General features: G+C 46.0%; 2 protein-coding genes across 2 annotated transcripts in view; one reads left to right on the plus strand and one right to left on the minus strand.

The window, feature by feature from the left end:
- The window catches only part of LOC128993947 (intraflagellar transport protein 122 homolog), a 78,050-nt gene that overhangs the window by 35,258 nt on the left and 29,213 nt on the right, over window positions 1-13,579 (plus strand). The window lies entirely within an intron of this gene.
- On the minus strand, window positions 504-12,364 carry LOC128993945 (uncharacterized). Its single transcript, XM_054418087.1, has 3 exons — window positions 10,615-12,364; window positions 1,540-1,808; window positions 504-968 (listed from the first exon to the last, which is right to left on the minus strand). The coding sequence occupies exons 2-3, from the start codon at window positions 1,801-1,803 to the stop codon at window positions 618-620; spliced, it is 615 nt and encodes a 204-aa protein (XP_054274062.1). The 5' UTR covers window positions 1,804-1,808; window positions 10,615-12,364; the 3' UTR covers window positions 504-617.

Consider the following 13,579-nt stretch of genomic DNA (forward strand, 5'->3'; position numbering starts at 1 on the left):
TTTTCCATAGTGAAATTCATCAGAGAATAGAGTAAGCACTCTCACAAGAACAAAGGCTACTAAAAATAGTCGACTAAATCATTTCAGTTTCTTGCTTGGGATAAATAAAGTGAACAAATATCCAGAATTTATACATTTATCTCTTCAAATTGTGTAAAAAGCCACAGGCCTAGAAACACTCAGAATATAAATTATAAATTTATTAGATATGCCTGCTTAGGTTTTAATACCCAATAAAAATCCAAAATGAAATTTTATTCAATAAGATTGAAAATGCATCCTTGAAGGTTTTTCCCCTGAAGCTAAACAAAATTCATTCCACAGACTCTTTTGGAGAGAGAAATTTAACCTGGAATTTGTGTCATATATTTTTGATTGATATATCTTTGTCTTAATATCGGCTTTGAACTTACAGTGGCACAAGATTGTCAAGATTATCTTTATCAAAATTTATTTTGACCAGAATTACTTGCTCTAGCCAGTAGACCAACAGCGCCTGGACACCTTTCCCCAGTAACCTGAAGTTATCAGATCCATGTCTTTTTTGTTTGACAGTCTAATGTTATTCTGTAAATCCTAACTGATTCATATATTCATAGGCTAACATATCCTTAGTACTAGTCACCAGTCAGTTCTGTGTAGTAGCAGGTCACGTGTTCATGAGGAGGGTTGGGGATGAGTTTAACGGTTCTCCCAGACAGTCGGGGATAGTCGCTGTAGGCTAGACGATAATGCTCCTTCCAACCGAGGCTCCTCGCGAGTCTAGCAGTGTACTCGTTGACGCAGCGCATAGTGAGAGCTCTGAACCCTGCAGCCTTTGCTTCTTGCATACTTCTCTCTACTAGTCTACGAGCCACGCCTCGCCCCCTCCATTCCTCAGTTACCAACAATTCCTGTAGCTTTGTCCACCTCTGCGGCAATTTATCCAACTGCTCCTTGCTGGTGATAAAGTCTAAGAACTCTTCCAGCTGAAACATCACATTCGAATAGTCTAAATGGAGAAACTACTTTTGTCACAGTGATAAAAACAGGGTGTCGAGCTGAAAGCGTGAAACCAAAAATTGTACATGAATTTTGATTACAGAGAAAAAGTCTGTGAATTAATCTGTTTAATTAAAAAAGTCTGTGGTTGGGGATCTATTTATTAACAGACGTCATCAAGGATAAAGATCATGAGAGACAATTAAATGTCGCTGTGAATCACAAAGCGTGTCTGTTTTGAAACTGAAGATTCGTCATTGAATTTTGTTATCATGGGTTGCTGGGCACCTTGAAACCCCTCAATCTAATTTCATCATAAGGTTCCTGAAACTACAAATGTGGTGTGTCGTATCATAAGGGTTAGGAAACTTGACAGGTTTAATGGAAAAATTGACAAAAAGTGTACTAAAAAAGCTTTTAAAATTAAATACTCATATGAACGAGAAAATATAACTTTGCATAATTCAGTTGTTGTACTACACATAAACAGACGGTAAAATAATTGGTTTACTTCTTTAAATGGTATTGTTGAATCATCTTTAAAGATCAATAAAATACCTCCAGTTGCTCTGGAGAGTAGTCAGGTTCACCGGTGAAGGTCGCAGTCGCATGAACTCTGCTGGCTGCAAACCCGATGATGTTTCCATGTCCATCTTCTGCTACTATGATAAAGCCGTCAGGGCTGTAGATTGGCTCTACTGACCTCCAAGTGGTGATTCCAAACATGGGACCAACAGGGACTGAGTCATAGTACTCTTTGTACAAAGACTTTAGTCTGTCATAGTCTTCAGGGGCCTCCAGTTTGGCGATAGTGACTTCCATTGCACCTGTAAATTTGAAATTTTTTTACTGATCGTAATATGTACGATTTAACATGTCCGCTGCAGGATACTATAATTGTAGTACCTGAGCGCTTACTATAAATGTCCCCTAGCATGTGAGCCTTACAATCAGCGGGAAACATTGCTATTGTCGCTGTGTGTTGTAACGTGCCCGAATTACACCTGTCTGTTTTCCCCAATTGGTTATATTAATTTGTCCCTCAGTCCCCTTGACTCCCCTTACCTCACGTCGCCTTCCGCTACCCTACGCCGCCTTCCAGATTCATCCTCGACCTTCCTCTTACCTTACGTCACCTTCCGCTTCCTTACGTCGCCTTCCGCTATCCCACGTCGTCTTCCAGACCCTTACCCGACCTTCCCCTAACCTTGCGTCGCCTTCCGCTATCCCACGTCGCCTTCCCCGACCCAGCGTCTCCTTCCACTACATCCTCCGACCTTCCCCTTACCACACGTCTCCTTCCAACACGCCACGTCTCCTTCCGCAGCCTCACGTCGCCTTCCCCGACCCAGCGTCTCCTTCCGCTACATCCTCCGACCTTCCCCTTACCACACGTATCCTTCCAACACGCCACGTCTCCTTCCGCAGCCTCACGTCGCCGTCCCCGACCCAGCGTCTCCTTCCGCTACATCGTCCGACCTTCCCCTTACCCCACGTCTCCTTCCAACACTCCACGTCTCCTTCCGCAGTCCCACGTCGCCTTCCCCGACCCAGCGTCTCCTTCCGCTACATCCTCCGACCTTCCCCTTACCACACGTCTCCTTCCAACACGCCACGTCTCCTTCCGCAGCCTCACGTCGCCTTCCCCGACCCAGCGTCTCCTTCCGCTACATCCTCCGACCTTCCCCTTACCACACGTCTCCTTCCAACACGCCACGTCTCCTTCCGCAGCCTCACGTCGCCGTCCCCGACCCAGCGTCTCCTTCCGCTACATCCTTCGACCTTCCCCTTACCACACGTCTCCTTCTAACACGCCACGTCTCCTTCCGCAGCCTCACGTCGCCGTCCCCGACCCAGCGTCTCCTTCCGCTACATCGTCCGACCTTCCCCTTACCCCACGTCTCCTTCCAACACTCGACGTCTCCTTCCGCAGTCCCACGTCGCCGTCCCCGACCCAGCGTCTCCTTCCGCTACATCCCTCGACCTTCCCCTACCCACACGTCTCCTTCTCCAATCCTACGTCACCTTCTATCGCCCTACGTCGCCCCCTGATACCACCGATACCTTTCAGCAGTTTCCATTCCTGTCCAAACCTGTTCAGCCAAACATAACCTCAAAATGTTCCCAAAAATCAATTTCCAATGCAAACAGATTGTCCGATCCTCACCCCTAAAAGTCCAAGACATGACTAACCATTTCAGGACTACGGCGCATGCGCGGACTACCCCCACCAGGCTGACCAGGTTTTCGCATAAAAGGAGGGCTGCTCAGGACATCCTTCTCATTCGCTCCCGGGCAGCTGACCAGTACACTTCGATAGTAAGGTAAGCACACGACCCGTTCCTGCTAGAGCAATCTTAGCACACGACCCTGTCCTGCTAGAGCAATCTTAGCACACGACCCATTCCTGCTAGAGCAATCTTAGCACACGACCCGATCCTGCTAGAGCAATCTTAGCACACGACCCGATCCTGCTAGAGCAATCTTAGCACACGACCCGTTCCTGCTAGAGCAATCTTAGCACACGACCCGTTCCTGCTAGAGCAATCTTAGCACACGACCCGTTCCTGCTAGAGCAATCTTAGCACACGACCCGATCCTGCTAGAGCAATCTTAGCACACGACCCGTTCCTGCTAGAGCAATCTTAGCACACGACCCGTTCCTGCTAGAGCAATCTTAGCACACGACCCGTTCCTGCTAGAGCAATCTTAGCACACGACCCGTTCCTGCTAGAGCAATCTTAGCACACGACCCGATCCTGCTAGAGCAATCTTAGCACACGACCCGTTCCTGCTAGAGCAATCTTAGCACACGACCCGATCCTGCTAGAGCAATCTTAGCACACGACCCGTTCCTGCTAGAGCAATCTTAGCACACGACCCGTTCCTGCTAGAGCAATCTTAGCACACGACCCGATCCTGCTAGAGCAATCTTAGCACACGACCCGTTCCTGCTAGAGCAATCTTAGCACACGACCCATTCCTGCTAGAGCAATCTTAGCACACGACCCGTTCCTGCTAGAGCAATCTTAGCACACGACCCGTTCCTGCTAGAGCAATCTTAGCACACGACCCGTTCCTGCTAGAGCAATCTTAGCACACGACCCTTTCCTGCTAGAGCAATCTTAGCACACCACCCCTTCCTGCTAGAGCAATCTTAGCACACGACCCGATCCTGCTAGAGCAATCTTAGCACACGACCCGATCCTGCTAGAGCAATCTTAGCACACGACCCGATCCTGCTAGAGCAATCTTAGCACACGACCCGATCCTGCTAGAGCAATCTTAGCACACGACCCGATCCTGCTAGAGCAATCTTAGCACACGACCCGTTCCTGCTAGAGCAATCTTAGCACACGACCCGATCCTGCTAGAGCAATCTTAGCACACGACCCGTTCCTGCTAGAGCAATCTTAGCACACGACCCATTCCTGCTAGAGCAATCTTAGCACACGACCCGACCCTGCTACAGCAATCTTAGCACACGACCCATTCCTGCTAGAGCAATCTTAGCACACGACCCATTCCTGCTAGAGCAATCTCAGCACACGACCCGATCCTGCTAGAGCAATCTTAGCACACGACCCATTCCTGCTAGAGTAATCTTAGCACACGACCCGTTCCTGCTAGAGCAATCTTAGCACACGACCCGTTCCTGCTAGAGCAATCTTAGCATTCAACCCGCTCCTGCTAGAGAAATCTTAGCACTTAACCCGCTCCTGCTAGAGTAATCTTAGCATAATCATAGATCCTGTTAGTTGGAAGTTTAGCACTAATTCAGACATCCTACCAGTTCCTTATCCACAACCTTTCCTTTGTGGCTGTGATGACATAGGCTGTTTGAAAATTGGTGTGCCACGAATCTGAGCAATTCCTTTGCTTCCCGTTGTTTCGACCTCTGGAACAGATACCCAGCAAGCACTGAGCTATCCCGGACCTCACTTGAGAGAGAGAACGTCACAAATTTTGGCGCCCGAACAGGGACTGATACAGCATCAGCATCGACTTCCTCGTAACATCGAACGAAGATGATCGAAGAAAACCAAGCGACCACAGGTGAATTTCTGCCTCAAAAGGATTTTCCGCCATTGCCTGCACCACATGTTACGACAGTTACGACTACTACTACAACCACCACAACCACTTCGGCACTTCTTAATCTACCCATCATGTCATCTAGCACCACGACCTTCCAGCAGAAGGCACCACATCAGGATGAACGTGTTGGTTGGATCTACACACTTAACAAAATACAACTACAAGATGAGTGCCTGCTTAGAGGTATAGACAACTCTGGAAACGTAAAAGAACTGAGAAAAAGGCTTGTTGACAACTTAAGAAACCCCGTTGATACTCCTGAGGAAGACTGGGAAAACTATAAAGACATCGAAGAAACCGCTTCAGGGCCTTCCCATAGCACGAACCTCCTTGGAACTATTCCCAAAGTTCCATCCCAATCTCGCATATCCTCAAACAGAGATGATGACTATAGGATACTAGTAGACAACCTGAAAGAGATTGTTGGATTATCTCCCCAGGGTAGTAATAATACCCTCAGACACAAACTAATTGAACTCATGAGAGCCGATATGAGTAAAAAGGTATTGATCCCTCCTCCCTCGAAGGGAATCGACAAACATCCGATGCAAGATTATGGCCAAAGTCACCAATCTATTATTTCCTCCCAACCAAAACTTCGAGACCACGAACCTACAGGAGGCCGACATCTCGAACGTCACCATGACCTGTACCAACGAAGAGAAGTCCCCGCTGAACGGAATTCTCCACCCGATTATCACCTACGTCAACAGGGTCAAAGCAACGAAGTTGATTTAAGTACACCAGGAATCTGCAATCTAGTCCGCAAATGGAATTTAAAGTTCGATGGAAGAAATGATTCTGTGTCATTCTTGGAAAGATTGAATGAACTCATCGAGTCCTATGATATTCCCCCCAATCGTATTCTACGCTCATTGCCCGAAATTTTTAAAGGCCAAGCTTTGTTATGGTGGAGGAACAATAGGGATTTGTGGAGAACTTTTGAAGATTTTTGCCAGGATTTTGAACAGCAGTTTCTACCACTTGGGTACTACCGCAACTTGGACAAGGAAATCCAAGAAAGAACCCAAGGCGAGCGAGAGACCTGTCGAGAATTTGTAGTTGCTATCTCTACGCTAATCCGACGAAGAGGAGGATTCAACAACGCAACTCGACTGGACCGAATCTATAACAACCTGAAGCCCAACTACAAACTATACATTCGAAGACACGAAATTGCTGGTCTCTCGGTCCTGTTGAGAAAAGCAGAAGAATACGAGTCAGTTCTAAGAGACAAAACGACCTATCGCCCACCGCCATCCCCAGCGCAGGCCCTGAATCCAGAAACAGCTTACCAATCCAGAGAAAGACGTAAAGTTGATTGGAATGATCGTGTATATCTTGAAGAATTGTCTCCTAAGTGGTCTAAGCCTGAGAACCTGCCATCTTTTCATCGAAAGGAAATCCGTCCGACTCCAAGAGACCCAGTAAGAAACTTCTCCAACAGAGCTACACCTGTCAACCAAGATAATCAGCTTGCTCCCAATGAACGCAGCTACGTTAGACCACCGAACCAACACCAAATTGGAGCTATTAATAGACCACAAAATGCATTCGTGTGTTGGAACTGTGACAGTAGTGGACACATGTTTCGAGAATGCCCTAAGCCTCGTAAAATCCGATGCTTCCATTGCAAACGAGATGGACAGTTAACCACCACCTGCCCTTGCCATTCGGGAAACGCCAACATGGCTCTGGGGGAGAGAAGTCGTCAGAGCCAGTGAAGAGAGTAGGTTCTCCTCAAAAATCATGATAAACATAGTTAAATACAAAAGAAGTTTTAGTTTAATTTTGAAACAGTATTATTTGTTTTGTTGGAAAAGATATTTTATGTTGTTTTTATATTGTTAAATAAAGTAAAACTTGTGTGCGTTGACAAAAACCCGTTTTTTTCTTTTTCCCTTTTCTTTTTTTTCTCCCGAAGAAAGAGGGGGACTGTAACGTGCCCGAATTACACCTGTCTGTTTTCCCCAATTGGTTATATTAATTTGTCCCTCAGTCCCCTTGACTCCCCTTACCTCACGTCGCCTTCCGCTACCCTACGCCGCCTTCCAGATCCATCCTCGACCTTCCTCTTACCTTACGTCACCTTCCGCTTCCTTACGTCGCCTTCCGCTATCCCACGTCGTCTTCCAGACCCTTACCCGACCTTCCCCTAACCTTGCGTCGCCTTCCGCTATCCCACGTCGCCTTCCCCGACCCAGCGTCTCCTTCCACTACATCCTCCGACCTTCCCCTTACCACACGTCTCCTTCCAACACGCCACGTCTCCTTCCGCAGCCTCACGTCGCCTTCCCCGACCCAGCGTCTCCTTCCGCTACATCCTCCGACCTTCCCCTTACCACACGTATCCTTCCAACACGCCACGTCTCCTTCCGCAGCCTCACGTCGCCGTCCCCGACCCAGCGTCTCCTTCCGCTACATCGTCCGACCTTCCCATTACCCCACGTCTCCTTCCAACACTCCACGTCTCCTTCCGCAGTCCCACGTCGCCTTCCCCGACCCAGCGTCTCCTTCCGCTACATCCTCCGACCTTCCCCTTACCACACGTCTCCTTCCAACACGCCACGTCTCCTTCCGCAGCCTCACGTCGCCTTCCCCGACCCAGCGTCTCCTTCCGCTACATCCTCCGACCTTCCCCTTACCACACGTCTCCTTCCAACACGCCACGTCTCCTTCCGCAGCCTCACGTCGCCGTCCCCGACCCAGCGTCTCCTTCCGCTACATCCTTCGACCTTCCCCTTACCACACGTCTCCTTCTAACACGCCACGTCTCCTTCCGCAGCCTCACGTCGCCGTCCCCGACCCAGCGTCTCCTTCCGCTACATCGTCCGACCTTCCCCTTACCCCACGTCTCCTTCCAACACTCCACGTCTCCTTCCGCAGTCCCACGTCGCCGTCCCCGACCCAGCGTCTCCTTCCGCTACATCCCTCGACCTTCCCCTACCCACACGTCTCCTTCTCCAATCCTACGTCACCTTCTATCGCCCTACGTCGCCCCCTGATACCACCGATACCTTTCAGCAGTTTCCATTCCTGTCCAAACCTGTTCAGCCAAACATAACCTCAAAATGTTCCCAAAAATCAATTTCCAATGCAAACAGATTGTCCGATCCTCACCCCTAAAAGTCCAAGACATGACTAACCATTTCAGGACTACGGCGCATGCGCGGACTACCCCCACCAGGCTGACCAGGTTTTCGCATAAAAGGAGGGCTGCTCAGGACATCCTTCTCATTCGCTCCCGGGCAGCTGACCAGTACACTTCGATAGTAAGGTAAGCACACGACCCGTTCCTGCTAGAGCAATCTTAGCACACGACCCTGTCCTGCTAGAGCAATCTTAGCACACGACCCATTCCTGCTAGAGCAATCTTAGCACACGACCCGATCCTGCTAGAGCAATCTTAGCACACGACCCGATCCTGCTAGAGCAATCTTAGCACACGACCCGTTCCTGCTAGAGCAATCTTAGCACACGACCCGTTCCTGCTAGAGCAATCTTAGCACACGACCCGATCCTGCTAGAGCAATCTTAGCACACGACCCGTTCCTGCTAGAGCAATCTTAGCACACGACCCATTCCTGCTAGAGCAATCTTAGCACACGACCCGTTCCTGCTAGAGCAATCTTAGCACACGACCCGTTCCTGCTAGAGCAATCTTAGCACACGACCCGTTCCTGCTAGAGCAATCTTAGCACACGACCCTTTCCTGCTAGAGCAATCTTAGCACACCACCCCTTCCTGCTAGAGCAATCTTAGCACACGACCCGATCCTGCTAGAGCAATCTTAGCACACGACCCGATCCTGCTAGAGCAATCTTAGCACACGACCCGATCCTGCTAGAGCAATCTTAGCACACGACCCGATCCTGCTAGAGCAATCTTAGCACACGACCCGATCCTGCTAGAGCAATCTTAGCACACGACCCGTTCCTGCTAGAGCAATCTTAGCACACGACCCGATCCTGCTAGAGCAATCTTAGCACACGACCCGTTCCTGCTAGAGCAATCTTAGCACACGACCCATTCCTGCTAGAGCAATCTTAGCACACGACCCGACCCTGCTACAGCAATCTTAGCACACGACCCATTCCTGCTAGAGCAATCTTAGCACACGACCCATTCCTGCTAGAGCAATCTCAGCACACGACCCGATCCTGCTAGAGCAATCTTAGCACACGACCCATTCCTGCTAGAGTAATCTTAGCACACGACCCGTTCCTGCTAGAGCAATCTTAGCACACGACCCGTTCCTGCTAGAGCAATCTTAGCATTCAACCCGCTCCTGCTAGAGAAATCTTAGCACTTAACCCGCTCCTGCTAGAGTAATCTTAGCATAATCATAGATCCTGTTAGTTGGAAGTTTAGCACTAATTCAGACATCCTACCAGTTCCTTATCCACAACCTTTCCTTTGTGGCTGTGATGACATAGGCTGTTTGAAAATTGGTGTGCCACGAATCTGAGCAATTCCTTTGCTTCCCGTTGTTTCGACCTCTGGAACAGATACCCAGCAAGCACTGAGCTATCCCGGACCTCACTTGAGAGAGAGAACGTCACAGTGTAGTGCCAGTTTCGTACATCATTTTGGTGTAATTTATTTAGCTTAAATCTAAGGCTTACGATACAATCAAATTTATTTTATAGTGGAGAGGTCTCCACTATAAACACACCTACGAGGTGTCTATGCGAAAGGTTATCGTTAGTCATTTGTCTCTTAGTATTGACTCAGGTAATTTGATATTGGATCAGCCATTTTTGTGTCTTTTTGTCTGTTCTTTCTGAACTGTGTAGTGTTGTGTTTCAGCTTAGATTTAGTGAGATTGAAGAGGATAACGCTTTTTCACACTAAGCTATTGCCGTCCGTTTGAAAACAGTACAGTTTTACGTTGTGTCTATGTTTCTTTCTACCCAGTTTCTGACCGTATGGCAAGCTAAATGTGTTTACAGTTTCATAATGAAAATATACAGGGTCCAATTGACTGGTCAGATTGTAAACGATAAACATTGCAATAACTTATCTATATGCACTGGATGCTGGGCTCTGTTTGATAAAGCTTGCATTTGAATACATGCACCACTGATGTACGACCAGGGTGTGACAGCCGTCCGGTTCAGTGGCAGTGGGCAGCTGCAAGACACGGTTTTCTGCCACTGTTGTAACCATGTAGTGTGAAAGCTCCATACTCGTCTTTGCACTACAAAAAAAATAAATACCTGTACGGGTTTTTAACTGTACAACTAAAACCGTATGGTGTGAAAGGAGCGTAACGATAGTGGGTATAGTGTAGCATAATAGAAGGGACCTAACCTCAATTGGTATTTTTGTTGTTGTATCCGGGTACTTCGCCCCTACTATTTTTTACCTTCCATTTGGCAATACTGAGGGTCTGTTTGCACTTTTGTTTAGTGCTGCTATCTGTTGGTTTCTTGTAAAACTACTTCCACAATGACTAGAACGCAGTACATGCCTCTCCTATTAGATGAAAGTATCCAATAGTCGATGATGACACTAAATATAATCCATACTTACTTACTTACTGCCGTGGCTCTTGGTACCCAAGGAGGTACTTTGCCTCGCCAACACACTGCCTCCAGACTGCACGATCCATTGCTTCATCCTCTCTTCTTCCCATTCTTCTCAGATCTCTTCTCACTTGATCTCTCCACCTCAACTTGGGCCTTCCAGGAGGTCTTCTACCCTCGGGATTGTTGTTTAGGGCGTTTCTCACTAAGGATCCCTCTTCCTTTCTTAACACATGGCCTGCCCATCTCAATCTCCTACTTCTCACCTCAGCCACAATATCTGGGTCCCTGTACAACTCTCTCAACTCCCTGTTGTGCTTAACTCTCCATTCTCCGTTTTCAAAGGTTGGTCCAAAGATTTTCCTTAGAATCTTGTTTTCGAACACTATAAGTCGTTTCTCAGTTCTCTTGCTTATCACCCAATTCTCTGAGCCATATAGTAATACTGGTCTTATTATAGTTTTGTATATACGGATTTTAGTTTTCTGTGAGAGTAGGCGAGAACTCAACAATTTGTGGCATGCCGATAAACTTTTATGAGCTGCATTTAATCTTTGCTGAATTTCAGAGTCTTCCTCATTATTATCTGTCAGCATTACTCCTAGGTAAGAGAAATTGTTTACTTTATAAAATTTGTGTCCTTCTATTTCTACATGATTCTTATTATTTAATTGGATAGCTCTTCCACATTCCATTATCTTGGTTTTGTCTACATTGATATTTAAGCCAACTTTTTTAGTGTGGTTTATGAGTTTTGAGACCATCACTTTTAGTTCTTCTTCGTTTTTGGCCACAAGTGCCACATCATCTGCAAATGCCAGGATATTAATGTTGGTTCCCATAGTAATTCCAGCTTCTAGCTTTTGTAATTCTTGTAGAGAGTCTTCCAGAGCTAGGTTGAATAACAATGGGGACAAACCATCTCCTTGTCTCACACCAGTATTTATATCAAAATCCTCTGAGAATTCTCCATTGACTTTAACCTTGCATTTAGATCCTGAAACAGTTGACTTTGATAGATTTATTAACTTTTTAGGTATTCCATACTTTTCCATTACTTTCCAGAGTTTTCCCCTAGTGATCGAGTCGTATGCTTTGGAGAAGTCAATGAAAAGGCAGAGAAAGGATTTGTTGAATTCATAATATTTTGCAATTGCCTCTTTCAATATAAAAATTTGATCCGTGGTTGATCTTCCTCTTGTGAAGCCGGCTTGATGGTCTCCTATGATATTTGATGTATACTTCTCTAGTCTTTTTTGTAAAATCTTTGATAATACTTTATAGGTGCAGTTAAGGAGGGAAATTCCTCTGTAATTGGTGCATTCTTTTTTGTCTCCTTTCTTGTGAATGGGAATGATAACTGCTTCCTTCCATTCATTCGGAATCAATTCGTTGTCCCAAATATCAATGATCAGTTTGTGGATCTCCCTTGCCAGTTCTGTGCCTCCTGCTTTGATTACTTCCGATGGGATAGAGTCCTCCCCTGGGGCTTTATTATTTTTTAATTCCTTGATGGACGTTTTTACTTCTTGAATTGTTGGGTATGGTACAATTGGATCTACATTCTGGTACACTTCCTCCTCTTCTTCTTCTTGTTCAGACTGTCTTACATTCAAAAGATCTTTAAAATGTTCCTGCCATACTTGTAGTCCTTCTTTGTTCTGCACCACCAGTTGTCCTGATTTGTTTTTAATCCCATATGGCATTGGACTGTATCCCTTCCTAAAAAATCTTATAGATCGGTAGAAGTCTCTACTGTTGTTTTTAAATATAATCCATAGAGGCCAAAAACTTTTTCTTTAAAATTTTTATGTAGGCCTATGCTTTTTAAAAAGTATAAGAGCCATTCCCCAAAAAAGGCAAATTTTAATTGATTTTTAAAATAGATTGTTTTACAAAATTTACCTAGATATTGTCTAATTGGCTAACCTATCCTTAGTACTAGTCACCAGTGAGTTCTGTGTAGTAGCAGGTCACGTGTTCATGAGGAGGGTTGGGGATGAGTTGAACGTTTCTCCCAGACAGTCGGGGATAGTCGCTGTAGGCTAAACGGTAATGCTCCTTCCAACCGAGGCTCCTTGCGAGTCTAGCAGTGTACTCGTTGACGCAGCGCATAGTGAGAGCTCTGAACCCTGCAGCCTTTGCTTCTTGCATACTTCTCTCAACTAGTCTACGAGCCACTCCTTGCCCCCTCCATTCCTTCGTCACCAACAATTCCTGTAGCTCTATCCACTTCTGCGGCAATTTATCCAACAGCTCCTGCTCCTGGATGGTGATAAACTGTAAGAACTCTGCCAGCTGAAACATCATATTTGAATAGTCTAAATGGAGAAACTACTTTTTCTCACAGTGATAAAAACAGCTGAAAGCTGGAAACCGAAAATTGCACATGAATTTTGATTACCAATAAAAAAAGTCTGTGGATCAACTAGTTTTGCATGGGACCAGAACATATGAAATAACTAATAGATGATGGTTGGGGGTCCAAAGATTAAGATCACAGACACAATCAAATGTCGCTGTGAATCACAAGTCATCGTCTGTTTTGAATCCGGAAAACCTGAGTGATTTCTGAATTAGATTAGCTGAGTTTCCTGAAATTATGACAGTTTGGAAATTTGACAGGTTTAGTGGAAAAATTAAACTAAAGTGTACACAAACTGCTTTAAAATGAACAACTCACGAATGAGAAAACATAACTTTACATAACTTTGTTGTACTATACAGGGTGAGTTTTAATTGTCCCCCCCCCAACTTTTTTCTACATTTTTTCAAATATCAATCTCAGACCACTTCCAAACATTGTTGGGTAGTAAGTACTTCATTTTGACAAGGTGGTCATTTCCGGCCGCCATCTTGGATCCGCCATATTGGATGCAAAATTTTTTTTTCAAATGTAAAGTTGGGGTTGTGATCTATTATTTCGAACTAGATTTTTACCCTGATTACAATGCCGCAAACTGTTTTTAAAA

The sequence above is a fragment of the Macrosteles quadrilineatus genome, unplaced genomic scaffold, assembly GCF_028750875.1.
Source record: "Macrosteles quadrilineatus isolate MER2022 unplaced genomic scaffold, UCM_ALF_1.0 Scaffold_5__1_contigs__length_97177068, whole genome shotgun sequence".
NCBI lineage: Eukaryota > Metazoa > Arthropoda > Insecta > Hemiptera > Cicadellidae > Macrosteles > Macrosteles quadrilineatus.